Below are 17363 nucleotides of genomic sequence, written 5' to 3'. Positions count from 1 at the left end.
AGGATGGCTTTATTTCTTCTATTCCAGGAACTTTTGAAATTAAATGCTGGGCTTGATCTTTTCTTCCAGCATTTATTTGGAGGGTAGAACAGGTGATATTGATAGCGATATCTCCAAAAGATTTGACATCTTGTAAAATTGATTGAACAGTAGATGAAATGTTAACCTCTAGATTCTTTTCGATGAAGTGCTCTCCACTTTCTAAATCTTCTATATATTTTGCCGTTTGTGATGTAGTTTTCTCAATTTCTCTTAGCCCAATATACATCTGTAGCTCTGTTGCATATTGCGTCATTATGGTAAACTGGCTCTGGATTTGGTTTATCTGACTAGCTCGCTGTTCCATTTGCTGCAGGAGAGTAGCCATGTCTAATTTCAGCTTTGAATGTTTAGACTCTAAGTCATTAAGTATGTCTTGCTCTAATTTGTTTAAGTAATCATTGATCAACTTCCTCATATACCGGATTGCCTCAACGGCTTTTGTTTTCTGATCATTGATTGTACGGATCCTGGTTTTCATGTATTTTATGGTTGTATCTAAGTTTTCCTTCACAACCTTCAAATCTTTTCCAAAAAGTTGAACTGAGGCAGATGATTTTACTTGCTTTAGGATATCAGACAAGGGTCTGAGGTCTTGACATTTCTGGTGTTCGGTGATGCACTGGACACAGCATGGGCAGGCATGGAAAGAACAATAAAGTTCAAACTTCTTCTTGTGGTCTTTGCACTGACTGCTTATTTCTTGCATGAATGTAGGTAAGTTTTGGTAATCTTCAGCTGTCATGGTCTTATGGTTTTTAGACAGTCTTGACTTGTTGTGAGGTTTTTTGCAGTTTTTACAAAACAAAACCTCACATTCTGTGCACCAGGTGACTGCTCTGTTGGAGATTCCATCATCATGGCAAATTGTACAAAAGTGTTTGACTGATGTGGCCATTACTGTATTTCTTTATATCTGAAATATATGGAAAAACTCTCAAATAAAATTTAAAAAGTATACAAAAAATAGTTTGCATTAAAATATTACTGTAATATACACAAATACAGGTAATATCATGATTATGAAAGGATGAATTACGTTCCGATATGCAATGATAATTCACAATTATACGGAACAAGTTTATATGGAAAATAATTAACAACGTTCTACGACTTTAACTGTTGACATTCTAATAAGCAAGATCTCTCTCTCTCTCTCTCTCTCTCTCTCTCTCTCTCTCTCATTGTGATTAGCGGAGGGTTTGGTACCCGCTAATATTTTGAACCGTTAAACTTTTTGTAAGTGCTTGTCCCAAGTCAGAAGCACGTAATTCAGTGATTGTCGTTTGTTGCTGTGTATTAAACCTGTATTACGTTCATGTTTTTTTTTGCATAAATCAGGCCGTTAGTTTTCTCATTTGAATCGTTTTAAATTTGTTATTTCGGAGATTTTTTACAGCTGACTATGTGATATGAGTTATGGTCATTGTTGACGGCCTTACGGTGACCTATAGGTGTTAACTTCATAATTTTCTATTAAAACTGAACAAAGAAAGACAACTCTGAGGTAGATTTGCAAACTATTATTTCTTTTTTTAAAGGTCAATTTTTTAAAGACTGAAATCCTATGAATTCACTATGATTCTTTTCTTCAAAATTTTGCTAACAACACTGTACATAGTATTTGCACCAAATTATTTTTTGAAAACATTCAAAATCATTAATTTGTCTTTAAATAATTATAGGCCAGTGAATTGATTTATAGAGTTCAAAGCAATATAATCAACCAGGATTCTACTTCGTCAAAATTATCTCCCCATTACGCCATTGAAGTTTTACAATCGTAAATATAGAAGCAATTGTTGGGATGACGCGCTGCCAATTTATCTCTTGAAATTCGATAAATTTATCCACATTTTACCATTACGATTCTTATGTGCCAGTTTTATTTCAAAAGACAAATGTATCTTCTAGCTATTGAGCATCATTAATGTTCTTTTCTGCATTCAGTCAACTTAAAACTATTGATTGATCGGTTGCCAGGTGGATTTTAGAAAATTCAAAAACATTTAAAAAAAATTCTGATAAAATAATTTGTGGAAGGGCAAACTAAAACATTTCAGAGGTTGAAGAATAATAACCCTAGATAACACACACACAAAATGAACTTTTCTTGAAGTTATGCACTTTTAGCAAATCTTGTCGTCAAGTACTTTTATAATATTCTTTTTCGAACACACCTACTCCGTTGTTATGGCTCAGTAGAAAGGAATTTATTCAATTTTCTAGTACTGTGAATTTTAAATGTTATTAATTCAACCTGTAGTCTAAATATATATCCGAAAATAGAATCCGAAGAAAGATGATGTATCATATATTTTTTGGTTTTTACGTTTATAGACAGAATAGTCAATTAAAAAACGCTCGACAATAAAAATGTACACTCGATTTTCTCTTTTCGATGCTATTATTGCAACCTTTTGCTCTGTTCGACATCGTCCTTCTAGGGACAACGTGCGGTTGCGCATAGAGGACTATGCAAATTAAAAATGTTTTATGAAAATTTGTCTATGATTTAAAAGTTTATCTCGAAGCTCCATACTATAATTCAAGTATTAACACGTATATATCAAAAGATGCAAACATTGATTTCTTATTTTATCATTAATGTAAACGTTAAAGTCAATTACCAGAGTTTAGTAAATTATGAATTTTGGGTTATAAAATAAATTAGCAATTTGATTATTAGAAAATTCTCACCATGCACATATCGACAGTCGGATAGGAATTTGGACAGGGAGGTGAAGTATCCAATATCTGGGACACTTGATTAAACAGTTTTATATTTGGTTTGTGTAAACACAGATTTGATATGATCTAAATTTATTGATTAAAAATATGTAATTTTCAGTAGATATTAACAAACAAAAGAATCGGTATTTTTGTGAAACAAACAAATTAGATTGACATTAAAATTGTACATTATAAAAAAGCAAATTGGACATTTTATCACTTAAAACATGTATTTGCATTTAAATATTTTAGTATAAACATGTAGGACTATCATAACATGATACATGTAGATCTTATAGGTGAATGAATAAATTATTCTATTAAAGTTTAATTAACATTTTTAGTTAAACATGTTTGAGGCTAGAACTAGTGGATATAGAAATGAAGACTATGCTTTTAAGACGAGAGCAGCTAAAACCTGCAAAAATTCCCCAAACAGTATAAGTTCCACTGAAGTGCCAGCATAAACACTGACAGACATAGCTTTGTACATCTACGTAAATACTGATATATTCTTTGACTTTTCTGTTTTATGGCAAAAAGAGTAGGAAATGAGATTCTGTAGACAAACAAGGAAAAATTTTTGCAAACACAGGGAAAAGCAGGATGTATTAAAGGGTAGTGTAAAAACAATAGTCACAATCCATCTTTATCGAAAATATGACAACTTCTAAAGAGTGAGTAAAATAAACTTTAAGTCAAATATCTGCGCTGTGTTCTTTGTGAAACGAATAAAAACCGGTTGTAAATGCCATTGGTAGATTTAGTACCATTACTGGGGAAAAATCGGCAGAGTCAAAAGAAATACAAAAAAATATGCAAACAAGTGAATCCACTAGGAGATGTGGTATGATTACTTATAATCAGCTCTATGCATAGGACATTTTTCATTTAAATATACTTCTTTTGAACTACAGAGTTTTTAGTTTGGAGTTTATATTTTTGCCGTCAGGGTAAAGTAAGAACAAATGAAAGATGTAACATTAAGCTTGTAATCGGCACATTTTAAAGGGAAAATTAACTGTTTTTTATTTTATATACACGATAAAATCATCGGAAAACAGTAAGCTCCTTCTGGTAACTTCTACTTGACCTACTACAAGGATGTTTAACCACAGAAGAGTATGTAACCTGTCTAAAATCTGGAGTCATAGTCTTAAAACTGAAAATTGAGCTTCAAAAACCTAAACAAAAAAAAAAACTTTAGCATGTTCTTATTTTTATGTCATGTTTAAGATTTTTTGTCAGATGTTCGGACTTATTGGTGTTTGTTCTTCTTCGATATAGAGTAATGTATTTTGCCCCTTAACATCTATTTTTCTTTCCATTAAAGATTTCAATAGCTCCGGAAAGGTGACTTACCGAAATTAAAGCACATCTAGATTTCATTTCGTTCGATTTGAGAACCAAGTAATACCAATACAAATATATGGTAAAAGTCCGAGTAAGCCTTTTCCCGCCTTTTGAAAAACTAAATATTTCGGAAAGGAGCTGCATAACCTATATGTTTTTTCTCAGTTTGTTCCTGAACTTATGCTGTTCTGACATAAAGCATCAGTTTTAATTTCTATTTTTTTTTTTTTTTTAATTTCACATAAGTACATTTCTTAATTCCAATAAGTGTATGTTTACTAGGTGATTACTGTTCATTACTTTTTCACCCTATGAACAATTAAGTGTTCACAACAAAAATAATGTCTGTCAGCATAAGTAACCTAGACCCTTTATAGTAGCCTCCCGCCTGTCTGTTGTTAATTTCTGTGCCATTTGGTCTCTTGTGGAGAGTTGTCTCATTGGCAATCATACCACATCTTTTTTTTAATATCTATATACTTTGATTTTCAAAGTTATTTTTCTGTATTCATTATAAATTTTCCCTGTTATTCCTTATTCTTTAAAAATTAGCCTCCCCAATTATTATATATTCTTTATATTTTAGCATCCCATTATTCTCTATTCTTAATTTTTTTGGGCTTGTTTTTCTCTATTCGTTATTTTATTGACTTGTTTTTCTTTCTTCTTTTTATGTTTTGCCCTTTATTCTTCGCTTTCACCAATTATTCTCAATTCTGTTAAGACCATCCAGACCATTCAACGTCAATCCGTAATTTGAAAGTCTATTTAAGTTGTTTCAAAATAAACTACTTGGTTCAAAATGAAAGAGGGTTGAAGTTCATTTGGGCTACTGCTTTGATTCAGGTTTGTCAGGTTTCTCGGTAGATCATCTTTATAGTTGTTATCCATTCATTAAAAGTGTCGTTGACGAGGACGAAGGGGATGTTACACTTATAGGGAATAAACAAGTGTGAATGTAAGATCCAGGGGGTTAAAAAAGATAGGATCTGGATAAAATATAGATACTGTTATACTGATCAGTTTACCTGTTTTTCTATTTTACCGTTATTCCTATATTACATTCTGAATTAAGTCTCTTGGCAATAATGTTGGTCACATTTTCTATTTGGAGGGAAATTTCTAATGTTTGTTCACTCTTTTCAATTTACTAACTGAGCAGACAAATTATTTGACAAAGTGTAAAATTCCGGTTTCATGATGGATTGCTCAATTGCTTTATTGGTTTTAATTAGTAATTTTTTTAGGGAAACATCATTTTTACTCAACAGGTCAGTTGTATATATTTGTTTTAATTTTATTTTTATAGTCTTAGAGATTTTAACCTAGTGTGCAAGATTTTGTATAAGGTGCAGTATGAATCAGATCTTGATGAATGAACAATACTATATGAAAGGCTTTAAAGTCATTTAATAGAGACAGATAGACAATTAAAATATCAAATAATCTTAATCAATAGACAATTATTGAATTAAATGATATAAAGGTTTTTTGTCCATACATAAGTGATATATCAGTACATTTGCCATTTTCATTTTTCCACTATGTTTAATTTGTATATATGTTTTGTACAAGTTATAATTTTTTAAACCTTACATTACTAATTAAAATCAATATAGCAAATCAGCTATCTACCTTAAAAATTCGGACGCATGAACTTATTAAACGTGTTGTTTTTAATTTTTTATGTGTGGTCATTGAGTAAAGTCTATGTTGATGTGTATCATTGCTTTCTTATACCAAAATCTGTAATAGAAATACGTGATTTTTTTGTAAAATTTTATACAAATTGTAATTTGAACAAGCACTTTTTGTACAAATTACAATTTGTACAAAGTCAAAATACAAATTATAACTTGTACACAACATATATATTAATCTGTGTCTTGTAAGTTATCCTATAGTGCCATATTATTCAATTTGTTTAAGGTGATCATAATATTAAAGAAGATCGATTGAGTGGTAGTTGCTTAACTTTCAGTGGCAAATATTTCATACATGCTCATATTGAAGAATATATTTGTGTATACAAACAGAATATTTATAATTTTATCAATTGAAATTGAGTTTATGAGATGGACAAAATACAAATGCATTAAACAATAATTCTATGAGAATTAGAGTATTAGGTTTACCTAGAATATAAAAAGAGAGGCAAAAATACGAAAATAAACATTCAAACTCACAAGTCGAAAACAAAGAAAACCTACTGACAACAACATGGTCAAAACAAGAAAGAGACAAACAGTTAAACAACAGTACGCAAAACACAACACAGTAAAATCAGCTGAGCAACACAAACCCCCTACAAAACTGGGGGTAATCACAGGTGCTCCGTCAGGTTATAATATAATGCAAATATACTTGGCTCATAAACACCCCAGAGTTGTCTTCCTTTGCACAGTTTTAATTGTTTTGTATGGTCGTTGGCCATGCATTCTCATCGTCTATTGACTATGAAAATTTTGCTTACTTTACTCGTAAAAGTTTTTGATTATCTCAGTTAAAGGGTAATCGCTAGTAATATGTCAATCATATTTGTTATAAGCATTGGCTAATCTAATTGCCATGGAGATTATTTATTCCATCATCCTCAATCAATTTTTTATGGTCTATTTACTATAGAACTTTTGCTTATAATTCATGTGCTAGGTGTACGTGTCTGTCTGACAGGATTAATCTTACCTTGACCTCATTATCTGGATATTTAAAAATGTTCAGTTATCTGACACTTGTAGTAAAACCTTAAAAACTTTCAACATAAAGTTAATTGTCAGCAAAGCAGGCGAGACATTTCAGCGTGTGCATTCTTGTAATTCCTCATTTTGGCACATGACTGTCTATAAAATACCTTTTAAGTTATTCATTGATAAATTTAAAAATAATTAAGGTTGTACATAACACTGCAGGGAGATAACTCAGAAAAAAATCAGCTTTAGGTTGATTGACTGGCTATTCCTTTTATGGGCCCTTCTGTCATGAGTATAGCTCAAGTTTTCAACTATTGATACATCCTTACCATTGAAATTGTTTGGTTTTAATGGTGGTACATTGTAAATACTGAAGCTGCTTCCAACGCATGTTATGTGAATTATGATATATTAATGTTTTCTTATTGTTTATACTTTATGCTATGTGATTTGAGAAATCAAATTAAATGTTTTATTACACGAAAAATAAACAAACATGTACAATGATTATAAATTATTTGCAAACCTTAATAAGGAAGATGTAATGATCTTTTTATCATTGAACACTAATGCACAGATACACTTTTATTAAAAAAAATAGAATAAAATAAAATTTTAGATTTTATAAACAAAAGATGTGCTATAGTTTGTAACCCTGCTGTTTTCACTTATTTGACTAGACACTATCATCATTCCGGTTTCTTTGTTGATGTCTATTGCCCAAGGAATTTTGATTCAATCAGCCTCTGACAGTATGATCTTACAGGTTTTACCATCTGGAGATACTACCACAATGTTGTTGTTTCCGTGAGAAATTATATAAACAAAGCCATTTACGTCCAATGTAATTCCTACTGGACGTTTAATATCCTGGTTCTGAAATGTCCACATAGATTCACCAGTACTATTCTAGCACCATACTTCGTTTTCAATGAAATTGGTCCCATACATATTTCCCTGGAATAATGAAATACGTCCAACTCTTTCCATTCCTTCTACGATTGTATGAGACATGTCATTCAGATTCACTGTAGTGCTTTACATAAAATAGTGTGCATAAAATATTACTGTAATATACACTAATACGGGTAATATCATGATTATGAAAGGATGAATAACGTCCCAATATGCAATGATAATTCACGGTTCTACGGAACATGTGTATATGGCAAATAATAAACAACGTTCTACGCCTTTAACTGTCGACATTCTAATAAACCAGATGTCTCTCTCACTCTCTCATTGTGATAAGCGGAGGGTTTGGTACCCGCTAATACTTTGAACCGCTAAACATTGTGTATGTGCTTGGCCCAAGTCAGTAGCCAGTAATGCAGTGGTTGTCGTTTGTTGCTGTGTATCATATCTGTATTACGTTTATTTTTTTACATAAATCAGGATGTTAGTTTTCTTGTTTTAATTGTTAATTGTGAGATTTTTACAGCTGACTATGTGGTATAAGTTATGGTCATTATTGAAGGCCGTACGGTGACCCATAGGTTTTAACTTCTTAGTTTTATATTAAAACTGTACAAAGAAAGACAACTCTGAAGAACATTTGCAAAATATCATTTCTTTTTTATAAGATCAATTGTTAAACGATTACAATGCTATAAATTCACTATGATTCTTTTCTTCAAAATTTTCTAACAACACTGTACAATTACGCCATTCAAGTTTAACAATCGGGATGACGCGCTGCCAATTTCGCTCTTTAAATCCGATAAATTTCTCCAAATATCACCATTACGATTCGTTTGTGCCAATTGTATTTCAAAAGACAAATTTATTTACTAGCTATTGAGCTTCATTTATTGTTCTTTTCTGCATTCAACTTAAAACTATTGTATGATCGGTTGCCCGGTGAATTTTCGAAAATTCAAAAACATTTAAAAAAAATCTTAATTAAATAATTCGTTGAAGGGAACACTAAAAAAAACTACATAGGTTGAAGAATAATAACCCTAGATAACAAACACACACAAAATGAAGTTTTATTAAAGTTTTGCACTTTTTGCATGTTTTGTCGTCAAGTACTTTTAGGAAAAATATTCTTATTCGAACACATCTACTCCGTTGTTATGACTCAGTGGAAAGGAATTTCCAATTACCCATTTATTTAATTTTCTAGTACTGTGAATTTTTAATGTTATTAAATCAACCTGTAGTCTAAATATATGTATATAAAAAAACAGAATCTGAAGCAAGATGATGCATCATACAATTTGTTTTGCGTTTTACGTTTTAAGACAGAAAAGTCAAATTCAAACCCGCCCGAACATAAAGAAAAGTACACTCGATTGTCTCTTTACGATGCTATTATTGCAACTTTTTACTCTGTTCGACATTTTCCCTTCGAGGGACAACGTGCGATTGCGCATTGAATACTACCGCCGGGTGCAGAGATGCAAATTAAAAGTGTTTTATGAAAATTTGTCTATGATTCAAAAGTTTATCTCGAGGCTCCATACTATAAATTAAGTAAAAACACGTATATATATAAGATGCATTAAATCCTAAATTAAGACTCTTTTTTAAACTTTTAAAGCCCATAGAAACAGATGTAAACAATTAAAATATACCAATTTTTACCTTCTCTAACAAAGAGTTCCATTTCTATTGTTTAATTTCAACTGGGTTTCCGGCTGATATACTGGTTTGAACAAGTAGATTTTCTCTGGCTATACTACAGATCTCAGACATGTCAGATTCATTGAATAAATAAAGCAATATAATTGAGTTTTTTATATTTCCAAACGACACATATTTGATTGAACTAGGATATGGATATCTAACAGTTCTTCTCTTTTGAATTGAATATGCACTTGAGCCATCAAACCCACCCTTTATATTCTCTGTGTTGCAAATATTTAAAAAAAAGAGAAAATGAGAAACTGAGTGGAGATATTATTTACACAATTTGTATTTTGTCAGATGAGTAACAATTGTCCAATTCTCCGATTCATTTGTTTTCAGTCACTGTGACATTAATCATGTTTCTACTTTTCTGCTTTGATGAAACATTGATTTCTTATTTTATCATAAATGTAAAGGTCATGATAAGTTACCAGAGTTAATTAAATTATGAATTTCGGTTATAAGATAAATGAGCAATTGGATTATTAGAAATTCTTACCTTGCACATATGGACAGTCGGATATGAATTTGGACAGGGAGGTAAAGTATCCAATATCTGGGACACTTGATTAAACAGTTTAATATTTGGTTTGTGTACACACAGATTTGATATGACCTAGATTTATTGATTAAAAATATGTATATTTCAGTAAATATTAACAAACAAAAGAATCGTTATTTTTGTGAAACAAACAAATTAGATTGACATTAAATTGTACATTATAAAAAATAAAAAAACTAGTTGGACATTTTTATTGTATTAAACACTTGAGAAATGTATTTGAATTTAATTAGTTTTAGTATTACATGTGGGACTATCATAACATGATACATGTAGCTCTTATATGTGAATGAAGAAATTATTCTATTAAAGTTTAATTAATTTTATTTTAAAATTTTACATGTTTTGGGCAAAAACTTGTGGATATAGGAATGGAGATTTTGATTTTGAGACGAGAGTAGCAAACAAACATTATAGAATTCCTCAAACAGTATAAGTTCCGCGGAAGTGTCAGCATAAAAATTGGCAGACATAGTTGTGTAGGTCTACGTAACATCGTATTTATCCTTGCAAATTTCAAGATGCAAACTTAAAGTTCAATGGAAGAAAGGGTAGAAATGAAATTCCTATGATATCCATTAAAAACTAATATCTACACTCTCTCTTGTGAAATGTAAAAAAAAACCAGAGGTAAATGCTCGATGGAATAAGAACAAAAGAAACATAGAAAGGCAAAACAGTATTGTATGAAGTCAGTATACAAATAGAATAAGGGCACATTTGTTTTTTTTATACTGACTTCATCAGCAAAAATGTCAAGCGAGCCCGAACCTAATAATCATGCATGCTGATGAAGTCAGTATTATAAGTAGAATGTCATTATTCTTTTTTATCGGCAATTTGTCATAACTAAAGGTCCATCTAAATGCTAGAAAGAGTTAAATATTCCTATGGAAAGTATAACTACTGATTGACTACCGCCTTATAAAGTGTTTTTTTTTCTTTTTCTTTCTTTTATAAATATTTTATATTAATTTGAGGTGACGATTTAGATATATTTAATTCTAAATGCTGGTAGGAGTAACATATCCCAATGATAAAAGTATAACTACTGATTAACTCAATGCCAATTTATGAATTTTATAGAGTCATTAGCTAGAATATAACGGAGTCCAATTGTTAGCTAGCATGTTAAAAACGAAAAAACGACGAATCAAACAATTCAACTTGATATATAACATGTATAGATAATAAAGGAAATTGATGTTGATGGACATTTACACCATTCCGGATACTATTTGTTTAAAGCTTTAGATTTCATAGGGTAGAAGACCTGGATGTTTAATACCTTGTGTGCCCATACTTAATGTTACGACATTTCCATCAGTAATATATACATTAATTTTCTGCTCTTTGGTCGGGTTGTTGTCTCTTTGACATATTGCTTATTTTTATTCTCAATTTAATTCTTTCATGACCTCATAGATGATTTAGTGACTGCTTCTTATGTTTTCTTACTAATTTTCATGGTTCTGCGACTGATTTAACAAACAAAGTTGTTTTGTCATGTGAACCTCTCACCTAGTATGAGTAATATGTTACCTTTGGTATATGGGTTCTTTTCTAGGTCTACATGTCTACCAGACAAAGTTTACCTGACCTCGACATCATTTAATGGGTCAACTAACATGATTAGGTCTGTTTCTCGGATACTAAAAGCAGTAAGACATCTGAATCTGGTGTATATAAAAATTTAAAGGGGTACATGACAGTCTGGCAAGTTTGAGTCTAGTCTTTAGTTGTCTATGTTGTGTCTTGTGTACTATTATGTGTCTGTTTGTCTTTTTCTTTGTTAGCTATGGCGTTGTCAGTTTATTTTCGATCTATGAGTTTGACTGTCCTTCAGGTACCTTTCGCCCCTCTTTTATATGACCCTACCCTTAGATTCATGATTCATTGGTCAATGTACAGTTTTTGTGTTTTGGTCTGTTTTGTACTGACGTTGTTTATCATCTAAATAACGTGTTGCATTGTTCTTTTATTTGTCTTTATTAATATTACTTTTACTGTTTGGTCTGTTTTGGTGATATCAATTGACGTGGCTCGGTAATTATGCATCCCGTCAATATGTTGTTTGTATTATCTTTCAGTTTTGATAGTGTGCTTTGTCCGTGTGACTTTTTGTGTGTATTTGATACATATGACGTGGTTCTGTACTTTAAAACATCCCGCCATTATTTTATTGTTCTATTATAATTTTTGCATACTTTGAACAATATATTTCTAAACGTGTGATGTTAACATTCTGATGTCACGTCAAACACGCGATTTTACACCAGAATTGATGTTAATCTAGCCACTCGATCACAGGACTTAAAAATATTTCAAACCTTTATCGGTTGATTTAGCATACATAAATAAAATAAAAAAAATAAGTAAGCAATGAACGTGGTTGTTAAAATTGATAAATGCTTTTTTGTGCTTCTTTGTTAAATATTTGTTTGTTTTTGTTCTGATGCGACTGTAATACAAGCGAGAGGTTTAACGCTATAAAACCAGGTTCAATCCACCATTTTCTACATATGAAAATGCCTGTACCAAGTCAGGAATATGACAGTTGTTGTCCATTCGTTTGATGTGTTTTATTTTTTGATTTTGCCACTAGATTAAGGACTTTCCGTTTTTAATTTTCCTCGGAGTTCGGTATTTTTGTGATTTTACTTTTACACCCAAAACAAGGATCATTAAAAAAAATCTTGTAGAAATGGAAAGGCAACAATCTATTTCAAGCACTTTTTGCTACTTGAAGGTCTACAACTCAACAACGATAAAAGCTAAAATCTGAATGCTTAAATCTGAAAGCTAAAATCTGAAAGCAAACATCTGAAAGCTTAAATTAAATTTTGACCGTCTTTTACTCACAGAAAACAACCTATCCAAATTCTACAAGATTCCGTAAAAGTATAATCAAGTTATTGCAAAGACACTATGTGTCAGCCGACCGCCCTACTGTCCACCATACAACAGCAGATTAATTACCGATACTTTTTCTACGGAAAACCGGTTAAACATCAAAATCTATTATCACAAGAAAATGAACAAACATATATTCTTAATAGGGAAGATATAGTGATATTGTTATCAGATATACATTTATTCAAAATCGAAGATTAATTTTAAATCTTATAAACAAAAACTGTGTCATATTTTTTGCTATCTTCAATTATTTTACTAGGCACTATCATTATTCCTGTATCTTTGTTTATATCTATTCCACTCGGATATTTGATTCCATCAGCCTCTGATAGTATGGTCTTACATGTTTTCCCATCTGGAGATACCACCACGATACTGCTGTTTTCAAAACAAGCTATATAGATAAAGTCTTTCATGTCTAATGTAATTCCTGCTGGGTAGTTAATGTCCTGGTGCTGAAATGTACACAGAAGTTCAACAGTACTTTTATAGCAGCAGACTTTATTTTCACTGTTCTTGGTAACAAATATATTTCCTTGAAATAATGCAATACAACGCACGCCTCCCATTCCTTCTAAAATTGAATGAGACATGTCATTCAGATTCACTGTAGTACACTTGCTGTCAGCACTACTGATGACCAAAGTTTCACCATCACTTGCTACTCCATCACAAACATGAGAAAGTTCGATTGTTTGAATAATTTTGTTCTTTTTTATATTCAACAGTGTTGTCTGGGGAGATTTCATTGCCACTGCTACTGTATTATTTCTGACAAAGCAGGCATCAACTGGGTATTCTTTGAATGTAACTACTATTCTGATGAAGATGCCATCATTACTGAACAACAGTAGTTGACGTTTGTGAAAATCAAGCATTATGAATTTACCATCAGGTAATATAAGACAGGCAACAATATCTATAGTCTGCATACCTTTCGGAATTGTCAATCTTGTCAACAAGGATGGCTTTTTTTCTTCAATTTCAGGAACTTTAAAATTAAATGCTAGGCTTGATCTTTTTTGCTTGCCTTTATGGAGGGAAGGAGATGTTGTATTGATTTCGATATCTCCAAAGGATTTGATCTCGTGTAAAATTGATTGAAGACCAGACGAAAAAAGAGGGACGAAAGATACAAGAGGGACAGTCAAACTCATAGATCGAAAACAAACTGACAACGCCATGGCCAAAAATAAAAAGACAAACAGATAAATAATAGTACAGATGACACAACATAGAAAACTAAAGACTAAGCAACACGAACCCCATCAAAAACTGGAGGTGATCTCAGGTGCTCCGGAAGGGTAAGCAGATCCTGCTCCACATGTGGAACCCGTCGTGTTGCTTATGTTATTACAAATCCGGTAAGTAGTCTAATTCGATAGGTCACATTCGTGAAAAGGGAAGGGTATTGTAGTAACGACATAAGGAACATATCCATGTTCACCTCTAGATTTTTTTCAATGAAGTGGTCTTCGCTTTCTAAATCTTCTATATATTTAGCCGTTTGTGATAAAGTTTTCTCAATTTCTCTTAGACCAATATACATATGTTGCTCTGTTGCATATTGTGTCATTGTGGTAAACTGGCTCTGCATTTGGTTTATCTGATTAGCTCGCTGTTCTATTTGCTGCACGAGAGCGTCAATGTCTAATTTCAGCTTTGAATGTTTAGAGTCTAATTCATTAAGTAAGTTTGCTCTAATTTGTTTAAGTAATTATTGGTCGACTTCATCATATAACGGATTTCATTAACGGCTTTCGTTTTCTGAGTATTGATGGTACTGATCCTGGTTTTGAGGTATGTTCTGGCTGTAAGTTTTCCTTCACATCTTTCAAATCTTTTTAAAATTTTTTAACTGAGGCAGATGATTTTACTTGCTTTACAATTTCAGACAAGGGTTTCATGTCTTGACATTTCTTGTGTTCATCGGTGATGCACTGGACACAGCATGGACAGGCATGAGAAAAGAACAATAAAGTTCGAACTTCTTCTTGTGGTCTCTGCAATGACTGCTTATGCCTTGCATGAATGTAGGTAGCTTTTGGTAATCACCAGATGACATGGTTTTATGGTTTTTAGACAGTCTTGACTTGCTGTGAGGTTGATCACAGTTCTCACAAAACAAAACCTCACATTCTGTGCACCAGGTTACCGCTCTGTTAGAGATTCCATCATCATGACATATTGTAAAAAAGTTGTTGACTGATGATGCCATTGCGTTATCTCTTGATCTCTGAAATTTATGAAATTTTTTTACTGCCATACATATAATATTTTGCCTATACATTTTACTGTAAGATATGTATATACAGGTAATACCATGCATTATGTTCAGATATGTAATAAAAAAAAAGTAAAATCACAAAAATACTGAAATCCGAGGAAAATGTAAAACGGAAAGTCCCTAATCCAATGGCAACATCAAATGATAAAACACATCAAATGATAAAACACATCAAACGAATGGACAACAACTGTCAAATTCCTGACTTGGTACAGACATTTTCAAATGTAGAAAATGGTGGATTGAACCTGGTTTTATAGCGCTGAACCTCTCACTTGTATGACAGTCGCGTCAAATTCCAAGGATATATGATATCAAGATCATTACATCTTCCTTCTTCAGCGTGCAAATATTTTAGTATTAGAATACATGTCTTTTTATTTTCCTGTGATAAAAGTTGTTGATTTTTAACATTTCCAAAGAAAAGTATCGGTTATTAATTTGGTGAAGTATGGTGGACAGTATCCTTTGCGATAACTTGATAACTTGTGGAGTGCTCAGTATTTAAAATCATACAACATCTCCTGATATGATTTGAAATTAAATGTCATTAGCTGAATTAAAACAAAATAAAATTCAACTTTACAAGTGATAGGTTTAGCTTTATATCCATTTGACGCGGTTTGGTACTTACACATCCCTTCATAGTGTTATTGTGCTATGGTAATTGTTTTTTCTTTTTTTTCTTTTGTTTTTGCTTATGTGTTTTGAATATACGCCTCTTTGGTTTTCTTTGGTAATATATATTTGTTTTGTTTATATATTAATCAAGAATAGAACACAACGATGACTAATCCATATCTTTTACGTGTTTATCTATTATGCCTGTTTGATTCATTCACACATTGTTGTCAATATATTGCGCATGTCATACAAGTAAGAGGTTTAGCTAGCTATAAAACCAGATTTAATCCAATATTTAAACATACATAAATGTACCACGTCTGGAATATGATGTGTTTGAGCTTTTGATTTTGCCGTTGCCGTTCGATATTTTTGCTATTTTGTTTTTTTCATATATACATAAAATTATATTTATAATACTGTCACACAAATGTTACTTGTAAAGAAAGGATGTTGCTCTTGCTAATATGTTTAACATTCTGTAAGCGCTCCCACGAGTCAGAAGCCTGTAATTTAGTGGTTGTCGTTTATTGTTGCATATCGTGTCAGTGTTTTGTTCATTGTTTTTTAAGATAAATCTGGGCGTAAGTTTTCTCGTTTAAACTTGTTTTACATTTGTCATTTCTTGGCCTTTTTCGTTGTCTATTCGATATTGGTTTTGCCCCTTGTTGAAGGCCATACGTACGGTTACATATATTTGTTAACTCTATGACATTTGGTATCTGGTCAGAGTTGTCTCATTAGCAATCATAACACAACTTATTGATTGTATAGAGAAAGACAACTCTATGGTGTACATGTATATGAAACACATACATCTGCACTATAGTATTTCTTTTTTTTACAGACAGTTCTAAAAATATTGAAATCATATAAATACACTTTAACTATTTTTCTACAATTTTGAGTACCACACTGTAGATATTTTTTTGTACAAAAAACAAAAGAATTCTATTTTTATAAAAACATTCAAAATCATAAATTTGTCCTTACAAAATTTTGGGCACTGAAATGATTTATATAGTTTAAAAGGAATATTCTAACATTATTCTGGGTTGAGCAAACTGGTATATTTCAAAAGGGCACATTTTTGTTTGAACTATGAATACTTATGAATATTCAACAGTTTTTCTCTGTCCAATAATGTAAGCGTTTGAGCCACCACACCCTTCGTTTATATTCTGTGTTGCCAAACAAAAAGAAAATAAAGGACTGGGTTAAGATATTATCTACACAATTTGTACAGTGTAGGAATGATTCCTATGTTTTCAGTCACTGTGAACTGTATAATGATTGTACTTTCTGTTTTAATGAGACATTAATTTCATATTTCATCAAAAATATTATGCAGTTATCATAGACAGATGCCAGAGCTAATAATTTGTGAATTTTGAGTATTGAAATAAATGAGCAATTGAGTTATTTAGACATTCTTACCTTTCACAAATCGACAGTCGGGTAGAAATTGAGACAGGGGAGTAAACTATCCAATATCTGGGACACTTAACGCAAAATTTAATTTAAC

General features: G+C 31.6%; 1 protein-coding gene across 14 annotated transcripts in view; it reads right to left on the bottom strand.

The window, feature by feature from the left end:
• Window positions 1–17363, bottom strand: part of LOC127732530 (uncharacterized) — a 273118-nt gene that overhangs the window by 239971 nt on the left and 15784 nt on the right. For 2 of the 14 annotated variants that reach the window (XM_052241558.1, XM_052241569.1), the window contains exon 1: window positions 2740–2778. The exons of 8 other annotated variants lie outside the window; for them this stretch is intronic. Coding sequence is in view for 1 of the 6 variants with exons in the window: in XM_052241581.1 (XP_052097541.1) it covers window positions 729–748 (20 nt within the window). In the remaining 5 variants the exon portion in view is untranslated. Of the gene's footprint in view, window positions 1–728; window positions 753–2739; window positions 2779–17363 lie in introns of those variants that run through there. 4 more of the 14 variants (XM_052241564.1, XM_052241575.1, XM_052241560.1 and 1 more) reach the window with 3 other exon arrangements.

Source organism: Mytilus californianus, unplaced genomic scaffold (genome assembly GCF_021869535.1).
Source record: "Mytilus californianus isolate M0D057914Y unplaced genomic scaffold, xbMytCali1.0.p SCAF_25, whole genome shotgun sequence".
NCBI classification, from domain to species: domain Eukaryota; kingdom Metazoa; phylum Mollusca; class Bivalvia; order Mytilida; family Mytilidae; genus Mytilus; species Mytilus californianus.
This window is presented reverse-complemented; position numbering and strand designations above follow the sequence as displayed.